The 22,188-nt window shown below is 40.7% G+C and overlaps 1 protein-coding gene across 1 annotated transcript in view; it reads left to right on the top strand.

Annotated features, from left to right (window-relative positions):
- Positions 1-10,776: 10,776 nt before the first annotated feature.
- The window catches only part of SEC23A (SEC23 homolog A, COPII coat complex component), a 53,523-nt gene continuing 42,111 nt past the window's right edge, over positions 10,777-22,188 (top strand). Inside the window, exons 1-2 of the mRNA XM_081132799.1 lie at positions 10,777-10,952; positions 19,946-20,187. Of these exons, the coding sequence (XP_080988925.1) occupies positions 19,967-20,187 (221 nt within the window). The 5' untranslated portion in view covers positions 10,777-10,952; positions 19,946-19,966. The remainder of the gene's footprint in view (positions 10,953-19,945; positions 20,188-22,188) is intronic.

Here is a 22,188-nt window from a genome sequence, read left to right as displayed (position 1 = left end):
AGAGAGAAATATCAGTGATGAGTCATTGATCTGCCGCCTCCCGCACGCCCCCCACGGGGATGGAGCCTGCAGCCCAGCCCTGTGCTCTGCCCCTAATCCAACCTGGTTCTCCTGCATCATAGTCCTTGCTCAACCGCTGAGCCACGCACAACCTTTTGAAGTAGCTGGTATTATCTCGGTTTTGTAAAGGAGGAAATCGACCTAAAGAGGGGTTAAGTACTGCAGCTTCTCCCAGAGGGGAAGAGCCAATTCCAAAGCAGATTTATCTGAGGACAAATGAACAAAACTTTAATTTTCCAGAGGAATATCTTGTGCTTGGTTACTTCAAAGATCACTTTTTATTTATCTGAAATGAATATTACTCCTAGAGAAACCATCAGTTTTTTCTTTTTTTCAAAAGAACTCTTTGCTTAAATATAAATAGTGCAAAGGATAAAACTAATGCCAACACCCAGAAGTCACCATTATTAATCTTAGGGCCAATCTTGTGGGGTGAGTACTATTATCTCCATTTTATAAGTGAGCAAACAAGGCAGAAATGATTTAGGTAACATTGGCTGGGTCACAGATTGCAAGAAAAAAATGAAAGTGTTATATCTCAATCTTTCTAAACAAGCTCTGAGTGAATACAATTGACTTTTATTTCTAAGGTTTATCTTTATGTTTGAGGCGTTAGTTTTTTAAACAAAAAATACTGCCTTTGGCAATTGATTTAGAAACCAGAGTGTAACTTACTCAATTGAAGACAAAGTGAGGACAGTCCTTAGGTTAAAAACTCCATGTATAAGAACATGGCAAAACTACACATGGATAAAGGAAGAAAAAGAGGAATAGCAGAATGAACAGAGGTTGTTATGGGAAATAAAAACATTTTCCAAAAGAAGAGGTGAGTAATAAAGTACACTAATGATTCTGAAGCATTTCTTCTTTTTTTTTTTTTAAACCACAATGCTGTTTTGTTTTTATTTACTGTGGGGTTTTTTGTTTGTTTTTGTTTTGAGAGAGAGAGAAACATGGATTTGTTGTTCCATTTATTTATGCATTCATTGGTTGCTTCTTGTATGTGCTCTGACCAGGGATTGAATTTGCAACCTTGGTGGATCAGGATGATGCTCTAATTAACTGAGTTACCCAGCCAGGGCTGAAATGCTTCTAAAAATTGAAATACACAGGCGTGAATTCATTCAAGAGGAAGAAAAGTAAATTAAAAATTTATATGTTGTTTTCCGCTACTTCAAAACTAATCTGATGTGTCCGGCTGGGCGTGGCTCAGTGGTTGAGCATTGACCTAGGATCTAGGAGATCACAGTTCAATTCCCAGTCAGGGCACGTGCCTGGATTGTGGGCTTGATCCCCCAGTAGGGGCTGTGCAGGAAGCAGCTGATCAATGACTCTCTCATCATTGATGTTTCTATCTCTCTGTCTGCCTCTCCCTTCCTTTCTCTGAAATCAATAAAGATATTTTTTAATTTCAATGTTTCTTACATTGGTGTTTGGCTGTAGTATTTATATGAGGGTTGTGAGAACAGAATGCTCAACAGCTGTTTATTGATGATGGTGGCATCTGTTAAGTCATCCTTGCAGAGCTAAATGCAAAATTTGTCCTTTTGTTTTATATCCCCTTAAGCAACTCAGTTATTCTCATATGTTAATGCATATGAGAATTATATGAAAGGAAGTATTTAAAATATAGACTCCTAGGCCCTATAACTCTTTCCTCCACAGAGGTCTGATTCTGTTGATTGGATATGATGGAGCTCTGAAACTCACATTTTAAGAAGCATTCCAAGAGATAAACATAGCTTAGCCCATTCATTTATCCCTTCATATTCTTTAAGATCTACTACACTAGAATTTCTCCTGTCTTATTATACTTTCTCAGTTCCTTTTTCCTTGGCCACAATCTAAATTTCCATTTGCCTCTTTATGCCATTAAACTTTAATTAATTGTTATCCAATTAATGGACATCAGTTTTCTATTATGTGGCAGGCACTGTGGTAGGCATTTAAAGTTACAGTAGTGAGCTTCTTCTCTCATGGTGCTTACAGTGTAGTGGACAGGGAGCTGTTAAACAGTGATACAAATGAATTTTAAAAGTTAACTGAGATAAGTACTATTAAGGACAATTTTGAAGGGGTGAGGGCATGGAAGAGCCTTGCAGTATGGAAAAAAATGAAGACCACGGAATGAAAACAAGCAGAGACTATTTATTCAGAGTTTGCTAGAGGAAGGGAGTAAGCCACCACTACTTGTATTTTGGCAAAGATTCAAAGGTAGGAAGAGGAGTTGGAAAGCTTTATACTAGAAAAAAGAGAAGATTTCAGGTATGCCCTAGTTGCAGGCTGTTGGCATAAGGAAACTGTAGATGGACTACTGTAGGGGAGGTAAAATTTCTTCGCTATCCTCTGACTAGGCCTAAGTATTAAACTGACAAAAGACAGATTATCAAAAGAAAAGCATACAAATTTTATTTAGTACTTTTTACATGTGCATGGGAGCCTTTACAAAAAAGATAAAGAGCCAAAGAAGTTAGGGCTCAAAACTTATATACTAGGTTGGACAAAGAAAAATAAATTGTGAAAACGGAACAAGACAAAGGGGTTTGGGCTAGGGCAGTTAACTGTGGGAAAGCGACTAGGATGATAAAGGTTAGTTTAATAAGGCATGTTTGTACAGATTCATCTTGGCCTTGAGTCCCCATTCCTGGTGGTAAGAATGTTTTCCTTCTTCCTGGCATAGGGAGGTGTACCTTTGAGATGGGAATTTTATCTCCTGCTCTCAGGAAGAAAAAGGAAGATCAGAATGCTCTTCTTGCATCTGCTGTTTTTCAAGTGCCTTTAACTCAAAATAATTAATATGCCAAAGTGGCATATTTGTTGATGGCATGCTCTGAACCTCTTTTTTACCTAGAAGTGTGACATCCTATCCAATTGGTTAGGGGTGCATATTTGGTTTTCTTTGGTTGGTCCTAATTTGGAAGCATGGAAAAAATTAGGATATCTGTCAACTGTTAATCAAGTCCTGGCTATGTTGGGACAGTTATTACAGGGGTTATTGTTTGGCTTCTTGGATTATTGCTAGAGATAGCAGTCCAACTTCCTACAAGTTTGACTTATCGAAGTCTTCCCAGGCTGATTACAGTAGAATAATAGGTTGGTTTCCTGGGATGGTTGCTGTAGATTGTGGATCAGAGTCCTATTTTTTACTTTTAATCTTCAACTGAGGATATGTTTTTATTGAGAGAGGAAGGGGGGAGAGAGAAACATCGATTAGCTGCCTCCTGTACCCACTCCGACCAGGGATCGAGCCTGCGACCTAGGTATGTGCCCTGACCCGGAATCAAACCTGAAACCTTTTGGTGTATGGGACAAAGCTCCAACTAACTGAGCCACCCGGCCAAGGCCAGAGTCCTATTTTTGTCTTTATGGTCTGGCCATTGTCCATGTGTATATCCGATCTCAGCAGGGAGAGGAAAGAGTTCATTCAAGGCCTTCTTGCTTAAGGAAGTAGGTCATGTTGGAAAGAGGTCAGTATGTTGATGTATAGAAAGTAGAGGATGAATGGTGCTAGGCAGGGTTGTGAGAAATGTAGCTGCATGTAGTTAATACAGGCTGAGCAAAAGTAGGTTTACAGTTGTTCCTATGGAAAATAATACAAGAATTAATAAATAGTAATACAAGAATAAACTCTGTGTTTTGCATACTTACAACTGTAAGCCTACTTTTGCCCCACCTGGTATTTACGGAGCATCCTCTTACCACCAGAACACTCCTGTAGTCACATGATGACTGAAACTGGGAAATGTCTCAGTAAGAGGGTGTTAGAACTAACTTATTTGTTATAGGATTTGGGCTTTGTTATGTGATTTGGGGAGAGTGGAGCTTTGCTGTCAGGAAATGGGAATAATTCTGATGAATAAGGCTCCTGATTAAAAACCTATGTGTGACTTTTCAGGCCTGACCATAAGCAATTACCAAGGCTTTACTTGGCAGGCTTCATAAGGAAAAACTGCCCTCCCCACACTGGACTTGGTGCACCTAGCCAATGCATGGCAGTCTCTGAAGGAAGTTGCAATCAAGGACTCAGGCCCCCAGACTAGCCATGCTGTTATACATAGCTGCATTCGCAGCCCAGGTGTCTCTATTTGGAGGTCTCCTTATCCAGAAATTTTCCCATTCTGACTCAGCACTCAGAACTTTTCCACTCCAATCCCCCAACCCAACCTCCAATTCCATAAATCTGGTGGAGCTCCTTCAGCAGTGTTGGTGCCAGTCCATGTTGGTGCCGGTCCAGTGACCATCAACCAGGGCACCAATTCCATGGGTACAGTGGAGCAGCGGGAGTCAGTGCTTTTAGCAGGTTTAGACCCTTGCTTATGCAACTGCAGTAAGCGAGTAGAGGCTTCACTGTTACTTCCAAATTTTGGCTTTTGGCTCATTGTTGCTTTAATTGCCTATTTTGACACCTGGCAGCCCAGTACTCTCTCCAGCTCCTCTGAGCACTTGACAAATTCTATGATTAGTTATCTTTATAATTTTTTGTAGAGATGTAAGGAAGAAGGGAAGCTAATGGTATTAATTGGTAAAGAAGCCGAAGTCACTCAGATTAGCCAGTTTAGGGAAGTATTTGGTCATTTTGTGGTTTGGACAATCTTTCTGATTTTGTCTGAGTTCAGACATGATTACAGAGTGGTTTTGTTTTTGTCTTTATTCTTCAGGGTCACTGAGTGGCCTTGTCTGACGTTGGTGTGCTGTGAAATGGTTTATGTACAACAGGAGAGCAATGTGGCCTGAGAGCCACAGAAGCTCCTAACAACAGCTAGGCCCAGCTGATAGAGCCAGGCCAATTTCAGACTCTCAGAGGCTCCTTTTCTCTTTGTCAGGCTTAAATGTTTAATATAGATTATCTCATTTAGTCATCACAATTGTTGTTATCTTAATTGGTAGGTACTATTGTTATCTTCATTTTCAGATGAAGAAACTGTGGCTCAGGAAAGGTTGCATGCCATGCCAAGATCACACAACTGGGAAGTGGACAGAATTGAGATTCTCCTGGGAGGTCGGACTTATGAGCCATTGCTCTAAATAACTGTGCTTCATAAGACACAGCTTCGTAAAAGTAAGTACATTAAGTCCTCACTCAACATCTTTGATAGGTTCTTAGAAACTGTGACTTTCAGCAAAATGACTTATAATGAAACCAGTTTTACCGTAGGAGAAATTGTTGTAAACAAGAGTTAAGTTCCCACTGCACAGTCACAAAAACATCACCAAACTTGAGAGTGGAAGGGGGAGGGAGAGAGAGAGAGAGAGAGAGAGAGAAACATCGACATGAGAGACACATCGAGTGGTTGCCTCCCAACCAGGGCCGGGGATCGAGCCCGCAACTGATGCACATGCCCTTGGCCGAAATCGAACCTGGGACCCTTCAGTCCATGGGCTGACACTCTAACCCCTGAGCCAAATCGACTAGGGTAAAAGTACTTCTAATATTAAACATTGAAATAAATGTGAGCTATACTTACATTTTTTAATATATCTTTATTGATTTCAGAGAGAGGAAGGGAGAGAGAGAGAGAAACATCAATGATGAGAGAGTTGTCATTGATCGGATGCCTCCTGCACACCCCCAACTAGGGATCCAGCCCACAGTCCGGGCATGTGCCCTGACTAGGAATCGAATGGCGATCTCCTAGATCCTAGGTCAATGCACAACCGCTGAGCCACGCCCGGCCAGGCTATACTTACATTTAAAAAATAATAAAAACAAGTAAGGCCCTGGCCAGTGTGACTCAGGGGTTAGAGTGTCAGCCCCTGCACCAAAGGGTCTTGGGTTCCAGTCAAGGGCAAGTACCTGGGTTGCAGGTTCAATCCCCACCTCAGTCAGGGCTTGTGCAGGAGGGAACCAATCGATATGTCTCTCTTATATCAATCTTTTCTTTTTTAAAAAAATTTTTTTATATATCTTTATTGATTTCAGAGAGAGGGCAGCAGAGGGAGAGAGAGATAGAAACATCAATGATGACAGAGTCATTGGGGATGGAGCCCACAACCCGGACATGTGCCCCGACCGGGAATCAAACCCCGATCGCCTGGATCCTAGGTCGACACTCAACCGCTGAGCCACGCCCGGCCGGGCTCTTATATCAATCTTCTCTCTCTTTTTCTCACCCCCTCCCTCCCTTCCACTCTCTAAAAATCAGTGGAAAAAAATATCCTTGGGTGAGAATTAACAACAACAACTACAAAAAACAAGTAAAATAATTCTATCCAACCTGCTTATTCTAGTTCAGGGTTGGGTGGCAAGAGCCTATTTTGGCAGCTCTGGGCACAAGGTGGGACCCACATGGACAGGATGCCCTTCCATTGCCAGGCTACTCACACACCCACACTCACCCCCACTGGGACAATGTAAACATGCCAGTTCACCTCACAGGCACATCTTTGGGATGTGGGAGAAAACCAGAGTGCCTAGAGAAAACCTATGTAGGCATGGGGAGTATGTGCAAACTCCACACAGACAGTGGCCCTGGCCAGGAATCAATTTTCCCCCCTCATCATAGTCATAATGAGATGGCATTCGAAGACTTGCCCTCATAAATAAGAGCCTCTATGACCCACTGGTCATAGATTAAAGAAATGCAATGAAGATAAAGGCAAGGAGATCCTAGTCTTAGTACATGCCCTTTGGGCATGAGGAGTCCCTTTTATCTCTCTAAGAACACTGTCCTCAAGCTTTGGGGGTCCAGATCCATAAAGAAGACTAGAACTCTGAATTGAGGCCAGAAAATCAAGGCAAGGTCTAGTTTAATTACAGGACACAAAACAAAACAAAACTTTACTCCTTTAAAGTAAAATACAAATCTAGTTCCTTCCTTTATTTATTTTTGTTTGTTAGTTTTTTGTTGTTAATCTTCACCAGAGGACAATATTTTTTCCATTGATTTTTAGAGAGAATGGAAGGCAGGGAGGGAGGGGGAGAAAGAGAGAGAGAAATATCTATGTGGGAGAGATACATCTATTGGTTGCCTCCTGCACGAGCCCCAATCGGGGCTCAGGATCAAATCTGCAACCCAGGTATGTGCCCTTGACTGGGATTCAAACCCCTGAGCATTCAGTGGGTGGGCTGACGCTTTAACCACTGAGCCATACCAGCCAGGGCTAGCTCCTTCCTTTTAAAGTAGGAGTTTCCTTCTTTGCCACATGGATTTTAATAATTCTTATGTTCTGTATAAGTCAAATACACATTAGACAAAAAGAAAAGAAAAAAACCTGTCATTAAATAACCATGTTTTATTTCTTTGGACCACTATAAATGGTTTAAGAGCAGATAAATGATTTCAGTGTATAGTTTGATTAAATGAACTCAGTAATAATTCTGGAGTTTGTCAGGATGGCCCAATGAAGTGGTACTGGAGTGTATTACTGGTGGGGCACTGTGTGGAATAGAAACAACTGATGTTGAAACAAGAACTAAAATTTTAATTCCAAGTCTTGACAACATTTAAAGGCAGAAAGTCAGGCATGAAATAAAAATTGTGTGGTAAGTTTTAAACGGGCTCCAGCACCCTGACTTTGAACATGCTACATAACCTCCCTTATCTTCACATTCATTTGTTATGTATAGGGATTGGACTAAATGATCACTAAGGTCTAACTGAATTTATAATTCTATAACTCTCATGTGATTTATTAATTAGCTTTATTTATTATTATTATATCTGATTGTAGTCATTGTGTGTGCAGACCAGAACCCCAGACTGATTTTATCCTATGTATATGGACTTGATACATTATTGATGCTGAAAATTCAGTCAAAATCTGGGTACTGCTTTTCTTAGTGAGCACTTCAAAAATAGTTGGCCAGTGCCTTATAACGTCACCATCTGAAAAAATGGAAGAGAACCCATGTTGAAAAAACTGTTGGTGCTTCATTTATACTAGAGAATGAATTAAGCCAAAAATAACCAAAAAAAAAAAGAGGTGAAAGCTCTATCTGTGGTAATCACGTAAAATTTCAAGAAGTTTACATTATCATGCTTCACCTGACTATGTAGTACTGGAATCTCCAGTTTAGAAACATCTGCAGGTTCAGAAGTAGGAAGGAAAATACTGTTATACATTAACCAGTATTTAAGGTAATTAATGAATGAAAATAAAGTCATAGGGTGATTAGAATACTTGCCCCCGATAGTCCTAGAAAAAAAGTTCCAAGAACAAATATCTTTGGGAAATGTTCTAAAAGCCCACTCTTAAAGATCCACAATGAATATTAGTGTATTAAAACCCCTGACAAGTTAAAATATCTATTTTACATAATTTAACTAGTGTTTCCTGAGTTTATTTGACCATAGAACTCTCCCTCACTCTTTTAAATATTCTGTCATTCTGAAAAATGCCAGTTTGGGGAAGTACTGATCTTATGAGTATTTGCTTTTAAAAAGGAATTTTTTTGGAACGGAGGGCTTACTTCATATATATATATATATATATATATATATATATATATATATATCTTTATTGATTTCAGAGAGAGGGAGGGAGAGGGGGAGAGAGAGAGAGAGAGATAGAAACATCAATGATGAGAGAGTCATTGATCTGCTGCCTCCTGCATGCCTCCGGCTGGGGATTGAGCCCGCAACCTGGGCATGTGCCCTGACTGGGAATCGAACCGCGATCTCCTGGATCCTAGGTCGATGCTCAACCGCTGAACCACACTCAGTCGGGCCAGATTTATATTTTTACTCAATCTCAAATACATAGAAATGTTGATAATGATAATATTTTATATTGTTTAGGTTTTCATGCTTATTCATGAATATTCAGGCAACAATCATTTTGTGCCAGAACCTACACAAGGTGGTGTAACTGAAAGGAAACAATTATAATTAGTCTTATGTTGGTAAATGTTTAACAAACATCCTCACAACACAGATTGATCTCAAGCGCCTTGGTCCAGGGATGTCTATAGGTTAAGTTAGAATGCAAGAGAAGATTGTTTTTTCAGATTCTCCCCTATCTCCAATTCCTAGTCAGACTCTCCTTTTTCAGGAGTTCAAGAAAATTTCGATGCTCTCTTTACTCTTCCTCAGATCAAAGCCTCTTAACTTTCAATACACCAGAAAAAATAATCTTCACTATTTACCATCTGGGTCCAATGGGCACTTTTAAATTGTTATATCTTTGTTATTTCATGAGTAATTTACATAGATTAAAGGGATATTCAATAAAGCTGTTATAATAAAAGAGTAAAGGGATAATGAAAAACAACTTCATTGGAAATTTAAATATATATCTAAACATGGCAAACCCCAATTTTTATTCCATATTTTCCTGATTTTGAAGATATATCCAAAATGGGCAGTGCCTTCTAAATGCAACTAGACCTGCTCATTACCTGTGATGCATGAGTCTGGAACATACCTATCTCGTAAATAGTGATTGAAGATTTCAAATACATCACTAATGTATCCTAGCTTACTGTTTTTTCTGTTTTTTTCTTGCACTTGCATCATCAAAACACAAGGCTCAAAGAATTTTTAGAAACCTTTAAAGATATAATTTTGTTGAAGACAGCCATCTTCCTTGCTCCCTAATTGCAAAATATTTGTATTTTTAGTTTTATAAATGATCAAATAATTTTTGCTTTCTAGATTAGCTATTTCTTTCCTATCATCTTTGTATACACAACTACCATTAGCATTTGTCCTGATACTAGCCATGGCATGGCTTCCTCTGGTTTTGCTGCTTTTCTGGGCCTGGAGCTGAAATACAACTGAGGCCTAAATGTTATTTCTAACCCCAGCCAGTGTGGCTCAGTTGATTGGAGCCATCGTACCACACACTGAAGAGTCTAGGGTTTAATTACCCAGTCAGGGCACATACCCAGATTGCGGATTTGATTCCTGGTTGAGGCAACTGATGGATCGATCAGTGTTTCTCTCTCACTGGGATGTTTTGCTCTCTGGAATCAATAAAAAAGCATATCCTCAGGTTTAAGTGTTATCTCTAGTTTGATCAAAACTCTGTCTCTGTGGTTAACAGAATTGAGGCTTTGGTCCAAATATTATTTGCTGCTGATCAGACCCTCATTGTCCCGTGGGTTTAATGCTTAACTTAACCTATAGACACTCCCTATAGCAAGGGAGCAGGCAGCAGGGGAGTCAGGGTGCTGGATGAGGCCAGTTTGAATCTGCTGTCTCAGTTTTCCCATTCTACTTGCCTAGGAATTGTCCAGCCCTCTTACTATCCTGCTTCAAAAGAACTTCTCACTTCGATGGGAAATGTCTGTGGTCTAGGAATCAACCAGGGCCTTAGAGGACAGGATGCCCAAGAAGAGGATGTCTCCATTTCTCTAGCCGACCTGAAGAGTCTGAGTGGCAATGGAAGAAATGCCCAGCTTTCTAGCTCCCCCGGGGAGAGGGAAAAGGCCTCCAGCAGGCAGCCCCACGCTCAGTTCCGGCTCCACCGGGCCCTGGGCTCCACCCACGGGCCTCCCTTTGGTTAGTCTCGGCCGTCCCTCCCCTCGGGCTCCCTACCCTTTCCCCAGCTCCCCCTCTCTCCCCCGCCCGGTCCGCTCCTCCCCGCCCTCACCTTTCTCTTCGGTTGCCTGGCCCCGTCGCCCTGCCCGACGGCCCATCCCCGCCCCCACCTTCGAGCCCCTCTCCCTCTAGCCCCGCCCACACCCCGGGAGGTACGGACCCGGTCCCCAGCCTCTGCTCAATTTTCCGGCCGGGGCCCCGCCCCCTTTCCGCCCTCACGCCCCGCCCCTCCCTTGACGTGGCAGGGGCTGCAACAGCCATGTTGGCCCCGCGGAGTTCTGCGCCGAGGCCGGGGGCGGGGCGCCGCGGGTTCTGATTGCCCTGCCACGGCTGCTTCGGCTCCGCGCAGAGGGCTGATTTTTGCAAGGCGGAGGCTGCGACAGGCGCTGATCTCTCAGCGGGGACACTGTGGTAAGGACCCACTTCAGGGCTGCCTCCTCCTAGCTCCTCCCGGGACCACGGGCGCTCTGCGGGAAGGGGGAAGGGACGGTGGTCAGGCGCCGGGCTGGCGGGCGAGCCAGGGGTCTCCCGGGTGGTGCCCGCTCTGCCCTGTGCGTGCCTGGGGGCGGGCGGGGCACGCCGGGGCGGGCGGGGCAGCCTTGAGCCCCGAACCTGTCATCCTCTCACCCACCACCCTTTGCTTCGTTCTTTCGGGGCCTGGGGGCCCTGCCCCCTCGCCCAGCGCCCCCGGATCAGGTGTTGGGAGTGGAGAGAGAAACGGCAGCTCGAGCTTCTGGCCCAGCACCCCAGCACCCCAGCCCCGCCTCGAGCGACCTGCCTTCCCCACCCCAGGCCATCACCGTTTCTGGCACTTGGACTTCTTGGTTCATTCCTTGCCAGATCTGAAATGCCCTAGACTTTGAACCGAGGTGACTTCGTCACCCGTAGTTCGGCCTTGGGAGTTAAAGGGGAAAAGGAGAAAAGTCAGGTCAAGCTGACGCCTTAGGCCTTGATTACAAATAGTCACTTTTGAGATCGGACCAATCTCGCCGGCCCTAGTGTTTTCCCGTTTGGATGGGAAAGGAAAAGTCATAGGAAACTTACTTGCAACCACTGCAGTGTGTTTGTCGAATTAACGTTTCCCCGTGAACTTTCTCAACCTCCACCCCTCAAAGCCAAATTAACTGGGTTAAAAAAGTTTTATATTTCAATATCGTATAAATATGTGTTAAATTTCCTTCTCGTCCTTCCAACCATTTTTAATTGACTCTGAATTTTAGCGTTAGAAAGGGCCTTGTAGTTTTCTAGCCCAAACCGCTTATCTTACTGATAAGAAAATGAGGATCCAAGAGGTTTGACTAATTAATATAAAGCTAGTCATCGGAAATAGTTGAGGACACTTCATTGATGTGTCCTCAACTGAAAAGTAGGAAGCACATTTAATTTTCTGTTAAATACATCTGATTGGGAGGAACTCAATTTTACTTGCAATTTAGAATGTTTTTCACTTAGTTACCTATAAATGGGCTAAAGTGGGAATATTGAAAAACTGTCTCTTAGGTAAGGCCTTATAAAGTACTGTGGGCACATGTTTGATGTACTAGGTTAAAGTCATATACTGCTTTGTTTCTTTGCTTTATTTATACCATCAGAAATTATTTAGCTAAAGTAATTTCCACTGGTTATACATTGTGCCGAAAATTTAGACATTTGTTTGGAATAGTCTTTTGTTTTGTACTACGTAAAAAATGTATGGCAACTAATATGTTAAGTCTGCATGCTAATATAGTGTCTGAGTCATATTCATTTGGGTTTATGCTTTTATGCAGACATAATATTAGCGGAGAGAGTGCTTATCAAATAATGCTATTTTATAAAAAGCTAGTTCAGATATGCCATTGTTGGATATGGGATCAACCCTGGCAAATTTTGTACTAGAATTAGTGATTGTAAAATTGAGCAATTGCATGAGACATAAGTGGACTAGTTAAGAAGAAACAGATAGAATGTTTTTAAAAATACTGCAGGAAAGTGAGAATGTAAGAAAAAAAGAGATGTGATTTAGTGAGCAAATATGATCTTAGAACAGAGAGGTAGTGAGGAAGAGGAGGGGATTATGCTCAAATATCACTCAGGTGATATTTAGCATTTCTTAATAAAAAGTAAGGAGTGAAATTAAAATGGAGCTTTGTTACCTGTTATAGAAACTTAAACCTCACCATTACCTGTGTGTAAATGCCTTCTTTTTTAAAAAAAATTATCTTTATTGTTGAAAGTATTACCGATGTCCCTTTTTTTCTCCCATTCATCCCCTCTGCGCCGCATCCACTCCACTCCCAGGCCTTCCCCATACCAATGTCTGTCTCTATGGGTTATGCTTATAAACATATAAGTTCTTTGATTAGTCTCTCCCCACCCACTCCCCCACCTCCACCTTCCCTCTGAGATCCCTCAGTCTGTTTCATGCTTCTATGTCTCTGGATCTATTTTGTTCATCATTTTATTTTGTTTATTACATTCCACATATGAGTGAGATCATGTGGTATTTTCTCTTACTGGCTTATTTTGCTCAGCATAATACTCTCCCGTTCTATCCGTGCTGTCCCAAAGGATAAGTGATCTTCTTTTTTACAGCTGCATAGTATTCAATGGTGTTACTGTCCCACAGCTTTTTTTATCCACTCATCTACTGACCTGCATTTGAGAAGAATGCATATTCTGCAGCTTTGGGGTGGAATGTTCTGTAAATGTCTATTAAATACATCTGATCTAGGGTGTCATTTAGGGTCACTGTTTCCTTGTTGGTTTTTTGTCCGGAAAACCTATCCAGTGAAATCAGTGGGGTGTTAAAGTCCCCTAGTATTACTGTTGATCTCTCCCTTAAAGTCCTCTAGAAGTTTTTTCATAAATTTAGGTGCTCCTATATTGGGTGCATATATGTTTATCAGGGTTATATCGTCTTGCTGGATCAATCTCTTTAGTATTATGTAGTGACCTTTCTTGTCTCTCATTATGGACTTCCTTTAGAAGTCTATTTTATCTGATATGAGTATTGCTACCCCAGCTTTTTTTTTTTTTTTTCATTTCCATTTGCATGGAACATTTTTTTCCATCCCTTCACTCTCATCCTGTGTTAGTCTTTTGTTCTAAGGTGGGTCTCTTGTAGACAGCATATATTTGAGTCAGGTTTTCTTACCCATTCAGCCACCATATGTCTTTTTATTGGAGCATTTAATCCATTTACATTTAAGGTAATTATTGATAGATACTTACCTATTGCCATTTTAATTCTTTATGCCTGTGTTTCTCTTTCTCTCTATTTCTACTTCTGATTTACAACAGTTCCTTTCACATTTCCAGCAATGCTGGTTTGGTGGTGATAAACTCCTTTAGCCTTTTTTTGTCTGGGAAGCTCTTTGTTTCACCATCTATCTTAAATGATAGTCTTGCTGGATAGAGTAGTCTTGGTTTCACATTCTTGTTTTGCATTACCTTGAATACTTCATACTATTCCTTTCTGGCCTGTAGAGTTCCTAATGAGAAATCAGCTGATAACCTTATGGGAGCTCCTCTGTGGGTAAAGATTGCTTTTCTCTTGCTGCCTTTAAGATTCTCTCTGTCTAGCCCGGCTGGGCGTGGCTCAGTGGTTGAGCGTCGATCTATGATCCAGGCGATGGGGGTTCGATTCCTGGTCAGGGCACATTCCCACGTTGTGGGCTCGATCAGTGACTCTCTCATCATTGATGTTTCTGTCTCTCTCTCCCTCTCCTTTCCTCTCTCTGAAATCAATAAAGATATATATATAAAGATTCTCTCTGTCTTGAGTTTTTGGCATTTTAATTATGATGTGTCTGGGCATGGGCCTCTTTGAATTGTTCTTGTTTGGAACTCTGTGCCTCCTGAACTTGTGTGGCTTTTTCCTTCACCAAGTTAGGGAAACTTTCCGCCATTATCTCTTCAAACAAATTCTCTACCCTTGCTTATTCTCTTCCCCTTCTGGCATTCCTACAATGTGAATATTGTTATATTTCATGTTGTCCCACAGCTCCCTTAGACTGTCCTCTATTTTTTAATTGTTTTTTCCTTTTGGATTTCTGATTGAGTGATTTTTTTCTACCCTGTCTTTTAATTCTCTGATTCAGTCATCAGCTTCCTCTTATCTGCTGTTTATTCCTTCCAGTGTATTCTTTATTTCTGCTATGTCATTCTTCATTTTCTTCATAATTTCCATATCTTTTTTCATGCTGTTGAGCATCCTTACAATCAGTATTCTGAACTCTATATCTGATAGATTACTTATCTCCATTTCATTTAGCTCTTTTCCTGGAAACTTCTCTTGTTCTTTCATTTGGGGCTTGTTTTTTTGTCTCCCCATTTTCGCTGCCTGTTTGGGTTTGTTTCTATGTATTAGGTAGATCTGCTAGGACTCTCAGTCTTTTTGGAGGGTCTCTGGTGCAGGCCAATGTCAGACGCAGTTTGTGACTGCCTTGAGTACCCTGTTTGGAGCTATCAACAACCCTTGGCTTCAGGCCTCCTCTGCTGGGGCTTGGTGCAGTTGGACAGGACCAAGATGCACACTAAAGTCTGCTTTTCCAAGGCCCGGGTCCAGAAGCAGATCAGGCAAAGACTCAAAGCACTCTGAAGTCAGTCTCTGCCTGCAGGCTGATTAATGTGATTCTCTTAATGAGCCTCAGGCTGTAGTAACTCCACAGGGTGAGGCAGCTGGTTGTTATCAGTCTCTTAATGGGCCTCAGTCTGTCGAAACTCCTCTGTGTAGGGCGAGAGGTTTTCCAGCATGGTGGGGCAATTGCTCCCCATCCAGGCACAAGTAGCAAATTGTCTGCCTGAGAAAGATGTCCTCTGCAGTCTGAGGGTATGACTCAGCACAGGAATCCAGATGGTGCCTTCTGATCTCAGTCTCCAAAGCCCACAACCCTAGATTCTCTCCATAGAGCTCCGGTCTACTCTGACCTCCTTCTGCTGGAGCCCAAGGTGAGTGGCTGCACACAAAACTTTGTGAGTTGGCTCTTTAAGAGGTTGCCTGCGTTTCCAGCAGCTTCTCCCTGGCAGACAGAAAACCTGCTGCTTTTCACAGCCAGATATCATGTGGGCACCTTTCTCAGTTCTGTTGCTCTTGGCTGGTAAGTCCAGCCTGGGGTTTAGGCTCCAGAGGCCTCAGTGGGAACGCCCCCACAGGTGAGATATCCCTCCGGACCTTCAGCTGCTGACTGGGAGTCCCACTAGCCATCTTGCACCTCTGCAGTTTCTACCAGTCTCTATGCTGTTTCCATTTTATGTCCTTGGATATGAGGGTGCTCTCTAGTTCATCTTCAGTTGCAGCTGATTATTCAGGATGGTATACACACACACACACACACACATATATCTTTTAAATATATCTTTATTGATTTCAGAGAGAGGAAGGGAGAGGGAGAGAGAGAGGTAGAAACATCAATGATGAGAGTCATCATTGATTGACTGCCTCCTGCACACCGCCAACTGGGCATTGAGCCCGCAACTTGGGCATGTGCCCTGACCAGGAATTGAACCGCAATCTCCTGGATCCTAGGTCAATGCTCAACCACTGAGCCATGTCTGGCCAGGCAGTTTTTCTGTATTTTAGTTGAAATTCCAGTTTGGTCCCAGGATAGTGTCAATGTAGCTTCCACTTAGTCTGCCGCCTTCTGTGATCTCCCTGTAAATGTCTTCATGCTAAGTCTCATAGAGCCTTTCTCTACTAGGCTCTCTGATGTAATTAAGCCTTAATGTCCTAATGGCAGTGGTTCTCAGGACCTTTTATTCTTAAACATTATTGAGGATCTATTTAAAAAAAACATAAAAAATCCCCACACAAAAATCCCCACCTGATTTCATAGGAGACAAATGGATTTTCATATCTACTTCTGCATTCAGTCTATAGTGATGCATTATTTTGGCTGAATTTTATGAAGGAAATCTGGCTCATAGGTATGTAGCTGGAAAAAAGAAGGCTATTTTCATAGTTTTTTTCAGATAATTGTGCATATTCTTCTTGGATACTACACCAGAAATGAACAGTTTTAATTAAGAAATCAAGGGTTAATTGCAGTGTGAAATCTGAAACCTTAGAAGTGAACTTTTTATACTCTGTTGCATTAAAACCCATTGGTCTATTCTGTGCTTTGAATGGATCATTTACCCATGCATGATTTTGTAACATCATAAATTGATCATTTTGTTACTGGCCTTGGGGTTCTTAGGTTCCCCAAGATAGAAATTGAGAGGAAACCCCAGAGAAATTTCCAGACAGATTTTATTAAGGTTATGCTGCAACACGAGAGGCAGTACAGAGGAAAGGAAGGTCCTCTGAACTGACTCTCCAGCCAGATGGTGCTGCTTGGCTGCTTTTATAAGCTGGGGACAAAGGGGGCTTGCATCAAAAGGTGGGCTTGTGAAGGTTCCAGAGAGTGGCAACTTCTGTGTCAAGTTGCTTGGCAACTGTCACCCCCACATGCACTGTGGGGGCAAGATGATGGTGTTGCTCCTTACTGCCACACCAGGAAGGTCCTATAGCAGCCAAACCTTGATCAACTGCTTATGTGGAACAGTGATTTAGACATTGTCTGGTCACCTGGTATATTTCCATTCCTGGGGCCCACATCCCTATACTGTCTCAATTTGGAGATACTGATTCACTGAATAATGTATATCTTCCAAATTTGACATTTTATTATGCAATATTTTAAAGAATCACATTTATATCACCACTGATATCAACAGAAAGATCTTTACATATTAGGAATCTGTGAAGCTCATGGTAGTGGATACAAGTTTTCCAAAATTTTAATATTTGCTCAAAAGCTCAAATTTTATCACTGGCAACAAATACTGTCACTTGTTTTCCAGGTGACAAGCTCACTTCATCTGTTTTGAGAAAATGTATGACACCTAAGTACTAGTAATGTATCATTCTTGGAAAATAGTCACTCAAAACATTTTTTTGTGTTTTGTGGTTCAGATGAACAACTCTGATTGGTCTAATATATCTTAATATTTTAATGCTTTTTGGTGATGCATTTTAGATTCATCTTAGATTATAGATTTAATTAACTAATGAACAGAAAACTTCATTTGCTTTATTTTCTGTAGAAGTAATGGGAGGGATTGCGTAGTCCTAGAATTTATATTCACATCTGTAGCATGGAAGCTGTTGCTAAACACTTGATTTCTCTCCCAGAGGAGATTGTTTCTCCTATTGTTGCCTGTGTTAGAACTGAGGTTGGCATCTTTTTCTTTTCAAAAAAAAAAAAATATTTTTATTGATTTCAGAGAGAGGAATGGAGAGGGAGAGATATAAATATCAATGATGAAAGAGAGTCATTGTATCAGCTGCCTCCTGCAACCCCCCCCACTGGGGATTGAGTCTGCAACATGGGCATGTGCCCTGACCGGGAATCGAACTTCGATCTCCCGGATCCTAGCTTGATGCTCAACTGCTGAGCCACGCTGGCTTGTCAGAGATTGGCATCTTCTAACTTCCCTCTGACTATCTCAGGCCTTTGTTTTACCATTATCTTTCAACAGCCTCTTTTTCTTGAGACCTCATACCATCCTTCTCAAAACTCTCCTATATTTACCCTCAAGATAATTTTTCCTAAATTTAGTTATCTTAGAATTTCTCTTTATTCTTTATCGTCTTTTAGAAAACCCATGGTTGCTCTTGATTAACATAAGATTCTCTACTTGTCTCTCAGATTCTGATAGGAGGAAATAGTGTTTAATTTTTATTTTATTATTAATTGAGATATAATTGGCATCTTATTTCTTTTATTTTCTTTTTTTAAGAAAATATGTCTTTATTGATTTCAGAGAGAGGAAGGGAGAGGGAAAGAGAGAGATAGAAACATCAATGATGAGAGAGTCATTGATTGGCTGCCTCCTGCATACCCCCTACTGGCAGTCAAACCCACAACCCGGGCATGTGCCCTGACCAGGAATTTTACTGCTATCTCCTGGATCATAGGTCAATGCCCAACTGTTGAGCCACACCGGCCGGGAAGCATCCTATTTCTTTTAAAGTAGAGGAAACTCTTAGCTGCTTAAGATACTTATATTTGTTAAGCTTCACTTTCTGTAATTTGTATTATCAAAATGCATTTGAAAATTTTTCTAAAATTAAAATTATTATTATATATAATATGCTTTTATCAAATTATACTTTTTCATCCCTCACTTATATTAGAGAATCAGTTCCTCAACCCATCGTTCTTAGCAACCTCAGCATCTATGTTGGCTCTTTTCGCACCTCATCTTCGTAAGTCTCCAGTTTTGTTGTTGTTGTGTGTGTGTGTGTGTGTTTTAATCCTCACCTGAGGATATTTTTCCATTGATTTTCAGAGAGAGTAAAAGGAAGGGTGGAAGAAAGGGAGGGGGAGAGGGAGAGAAGAGAGAAAGAGAAACAACAATTGGTTGCCTCCTACACGCATATGGACTGGGACAGGGGATCAAACCTGCAACCAAGATACATGCCCTTGGCCAGAACTGAACCTGGGCTGAACAGTCCATGGGCTGATGCTCTAACCACTGAGCAAAACTGGCTAGGGCTCCAGGTTTTTTTTTAAGAGGGAACAGGGAAGGTGAGAGAGAGATTGATTGATTGATTTGTTGTTCCACTTATTTATGCATTCATTGGTTGCTTTTTTTTTTTTTTTAACTATCTTTATTGATTTCAGAGAGGGAAAGGAAGGGAGAGAGATAGAAACATGATGACAAAGCCATTGATCGGCTCCCTTCTGCACGCCCCCTACTGAGGATCGAGCCCGCAATCCCGGGCATGTGCCCTGACCAGGAATCTAACCTTGATCTCTTGGATCATAGGTTGATGCTCAGCCGCTCGGCCACACTGTCTGGGCATTGATTGCTTCTTGTACATGCCCGGAGAACGAACCCTCAACCTTGGTGTATCTGGATGATGCTCTAACCAACTGAGCTACTCTGCCAGGGCCAGTCTTCAGTTCTTAATGTCCTTCATTTCTCCCACAAATCTTTTGGCCAGCCACATAACATGTGAAATGCTCTATCCTCTCAGACCTTTAATTTGTACAATTTCTTTCTATCACTAACCATTGTTGCAGTTTGAGAGCATGAGATAGAATTGTCACCTAGGTAGGAAGGCTGACATTCCTAGATATGCAATTAGAGAGTAACAAGATGGAGATATTGCTCTATGTTGTCCCCTAACCCTAGCGGCATCCTCCTACCCCATAAATTTACTACCCCTTCTTGGGCCTAATGGGCATTGGATTCAGTAGAGTCATTTATTATTTTGTTATAAGTGGGGTTATTTTTGCTTGCTAACTTTTTTCCAAGATAAGTATTTCCTTTGGTCATGATTTCTAATGGATTAATATTGCTGAAAGTGGGAAAACATACTTATTTTGAATTTTCTTAAGACAATTTGAGGATATCTTTTAATTCTTTTACAGAAATAAGAATCTAGCTCCACAATGACAACCTATTTGGAATTCATACAACAAAATGAAGAACGAGATGGAGTCCGGTTTAGTTGGAATGTTTGGCCATCAAGTCGACTAGAAGCTACAAGAATGGTTGTTCCAGTAGCAGCCCTATTTACACCACTGAAGGAGAGACCCGATTTACCGCCTATTCAATATGAACCTGTTTTGTGTAGTAGGACCACTTGCCGTGCAGTTTTGAATCCTTTATGGTAATTAAAATATATGGAAAAACTAATGCGGCAATATGATTTAAAAATGTAGTTTCTTTCTTCCTTATTTATATAAAATAGTCTTTCTTTCTGTTTATAGTTATTTTTTTAAATTAAGAAAGTCAAATCCAAAGAGCTATAAGATTTTAGGAGTAGTAAGGTAATGAGAGACCAAATGTAAAATTGGTCCTATATAAACCATTAGGTCCTATCAGTATTCTCTGGATACTGCTGCTGGCTGTGTATCAACCCATCTCGTGTTAATTAGAAAAGTCATAATTGAGTAGCATGGTGTTTGAAAATGTTATGGTTTCTTGTTGCAGAAAACCAGGAATCATTTTTTTTCTTTCCACTCCCTCTTTCCCCACCCAATCCACTAGCAAATCTGGTCAATTCTACTTTCAGAACATTACTGATTCTGTCTCATACTTAGTCTCTGCTAGTACACTCTACTTCAAGATATACTGTTTTTTCCCGGTCAATTTCATTATCTTCCTAACTTGTCTTTCTGTTTTGGTTCTTGCCTTTCAGCAGTCTATTCTCCACCTAGCAGCTAGAGTTTTCCAAATGCATATTAGATTATTAAAATCCTCCTCTAGCGCCTTATCATAGTTGGAATAAAAAATCCAAAACCCTTAGGAAGTCCTCTAAAGCCCTACATAATCTAGCCTCTAAATATTTCTGCCCTCATCTTGCATCATCTGTTTTCCTAATTCTTATCTACTTTATACCTTACCCTCTTTCTGATTTTAAAAAAATATTTATTTATTTATTTACTTTAGAGAGAGAGAGAAACATGGATTTGCGTTCCACTTATGCATTCATTGGTTGATTCCTGTATGTGCTCTGACCAGGACTGAACCTGTAACCTTGGTGTATCTGGACTGCGTTCTAACCAACTGAACTACCTGGCCAAAAATCTTTCTCAGTTTTGAATATACCAAACTTATTTCTACCTTGGAACTTGTGCAATAGCTATGTATTCTGCCTGAATTGCTCTGCCCCCAGATTTTCCTGTGACTGGTTCCTTTTCATTTAGGTCATATTTCAATTGTTTAAGAAGGCTTTCCTTTAAAGTACCCTCCCAAATACATTCTCACATCCTGAAAAATTGTTTTCATTAATTTTTATTATCACTATCTAAAAGTAGCTTCTGTGTTTAGTCCTGGCCAGTGTTGGCTCAGTTGGTTTGGTTCCATGCACCAAAAGGTTGCTCATTCAATTCCTGGTCAGGGCACATGTCAGTCCCTGGCAGGAGGTGTATAGGAGTCAACCTATCGATGTTTTTCTCTCACATTGATGTTTCTCTCTCTCTGTGTCTCTTTCTCTCTTTCTCTTCCTCTCTCTCTAAAAAATCAATTAAATATTTTTAAAAAATGTATCTTCTGTGTTTATGTATCTGCTTGTCTATTGTCTGTCTTTTCTAGAATATAATAAACTCAGTGAGGCCAGGGACCTTTGCTGACTTGTTCACTATCACTAGCACCTCGAAAAATAGCTGGTACATATTTAGTATTCAGTAAATATATTTTTGACTTGAATAAATCTTTTCTACATCTGAGTAGTCATTTAAAATAAAAATAGAATTATCAATTTTATTGATATTTACTATATATTAAAAGTTACAATATATTTATTTAAGTAAAAGTATGGATTAGATATTGGCAGCATTTAAAAATAGATGGCTTTTAAAGATCACTTTGACTATATTTGAATACATTCATATTTTAGAAAGAAATTAATTTTATTAAGATTAGGATCCTTGTAAAATTGAACTGAAACATGAGCTATTTTATCTTTTTTTTTTAAACAGAACATGATTATATTTAATACACAACTTCAGTACAACCAAAAAGTAAAACAGCACAGTAAATATTAACAGAAAACATGGTATTTCATTTGCAATGCATGAGAAATGGTTAACATCTTTAGTTAGAAACCAGTAAGAGAGACACTGTAATCCAAGGAAACTGAAAAAAAGAAAGTGAAATACAAATGGCA

The sequence above is a fragment of the Miniopterus schreibersii genome (genome assembly GCF_964146895.1).
Source record: "Miniopterus schreibersii genome assembly, chromosome: 1".
Taxonomy (NCBI): domain Eukaryota; kingdom Metazoa; phylum Chordata; class Mammalia; order Chiroptera; family Miniopteridae; genus Miniopterus; species Miniopterus schreibersii.
Note: the sequence above shows the minus strand (reverse complement) of the source record. Positions and strands in the feature narration are given on the sequence as shown.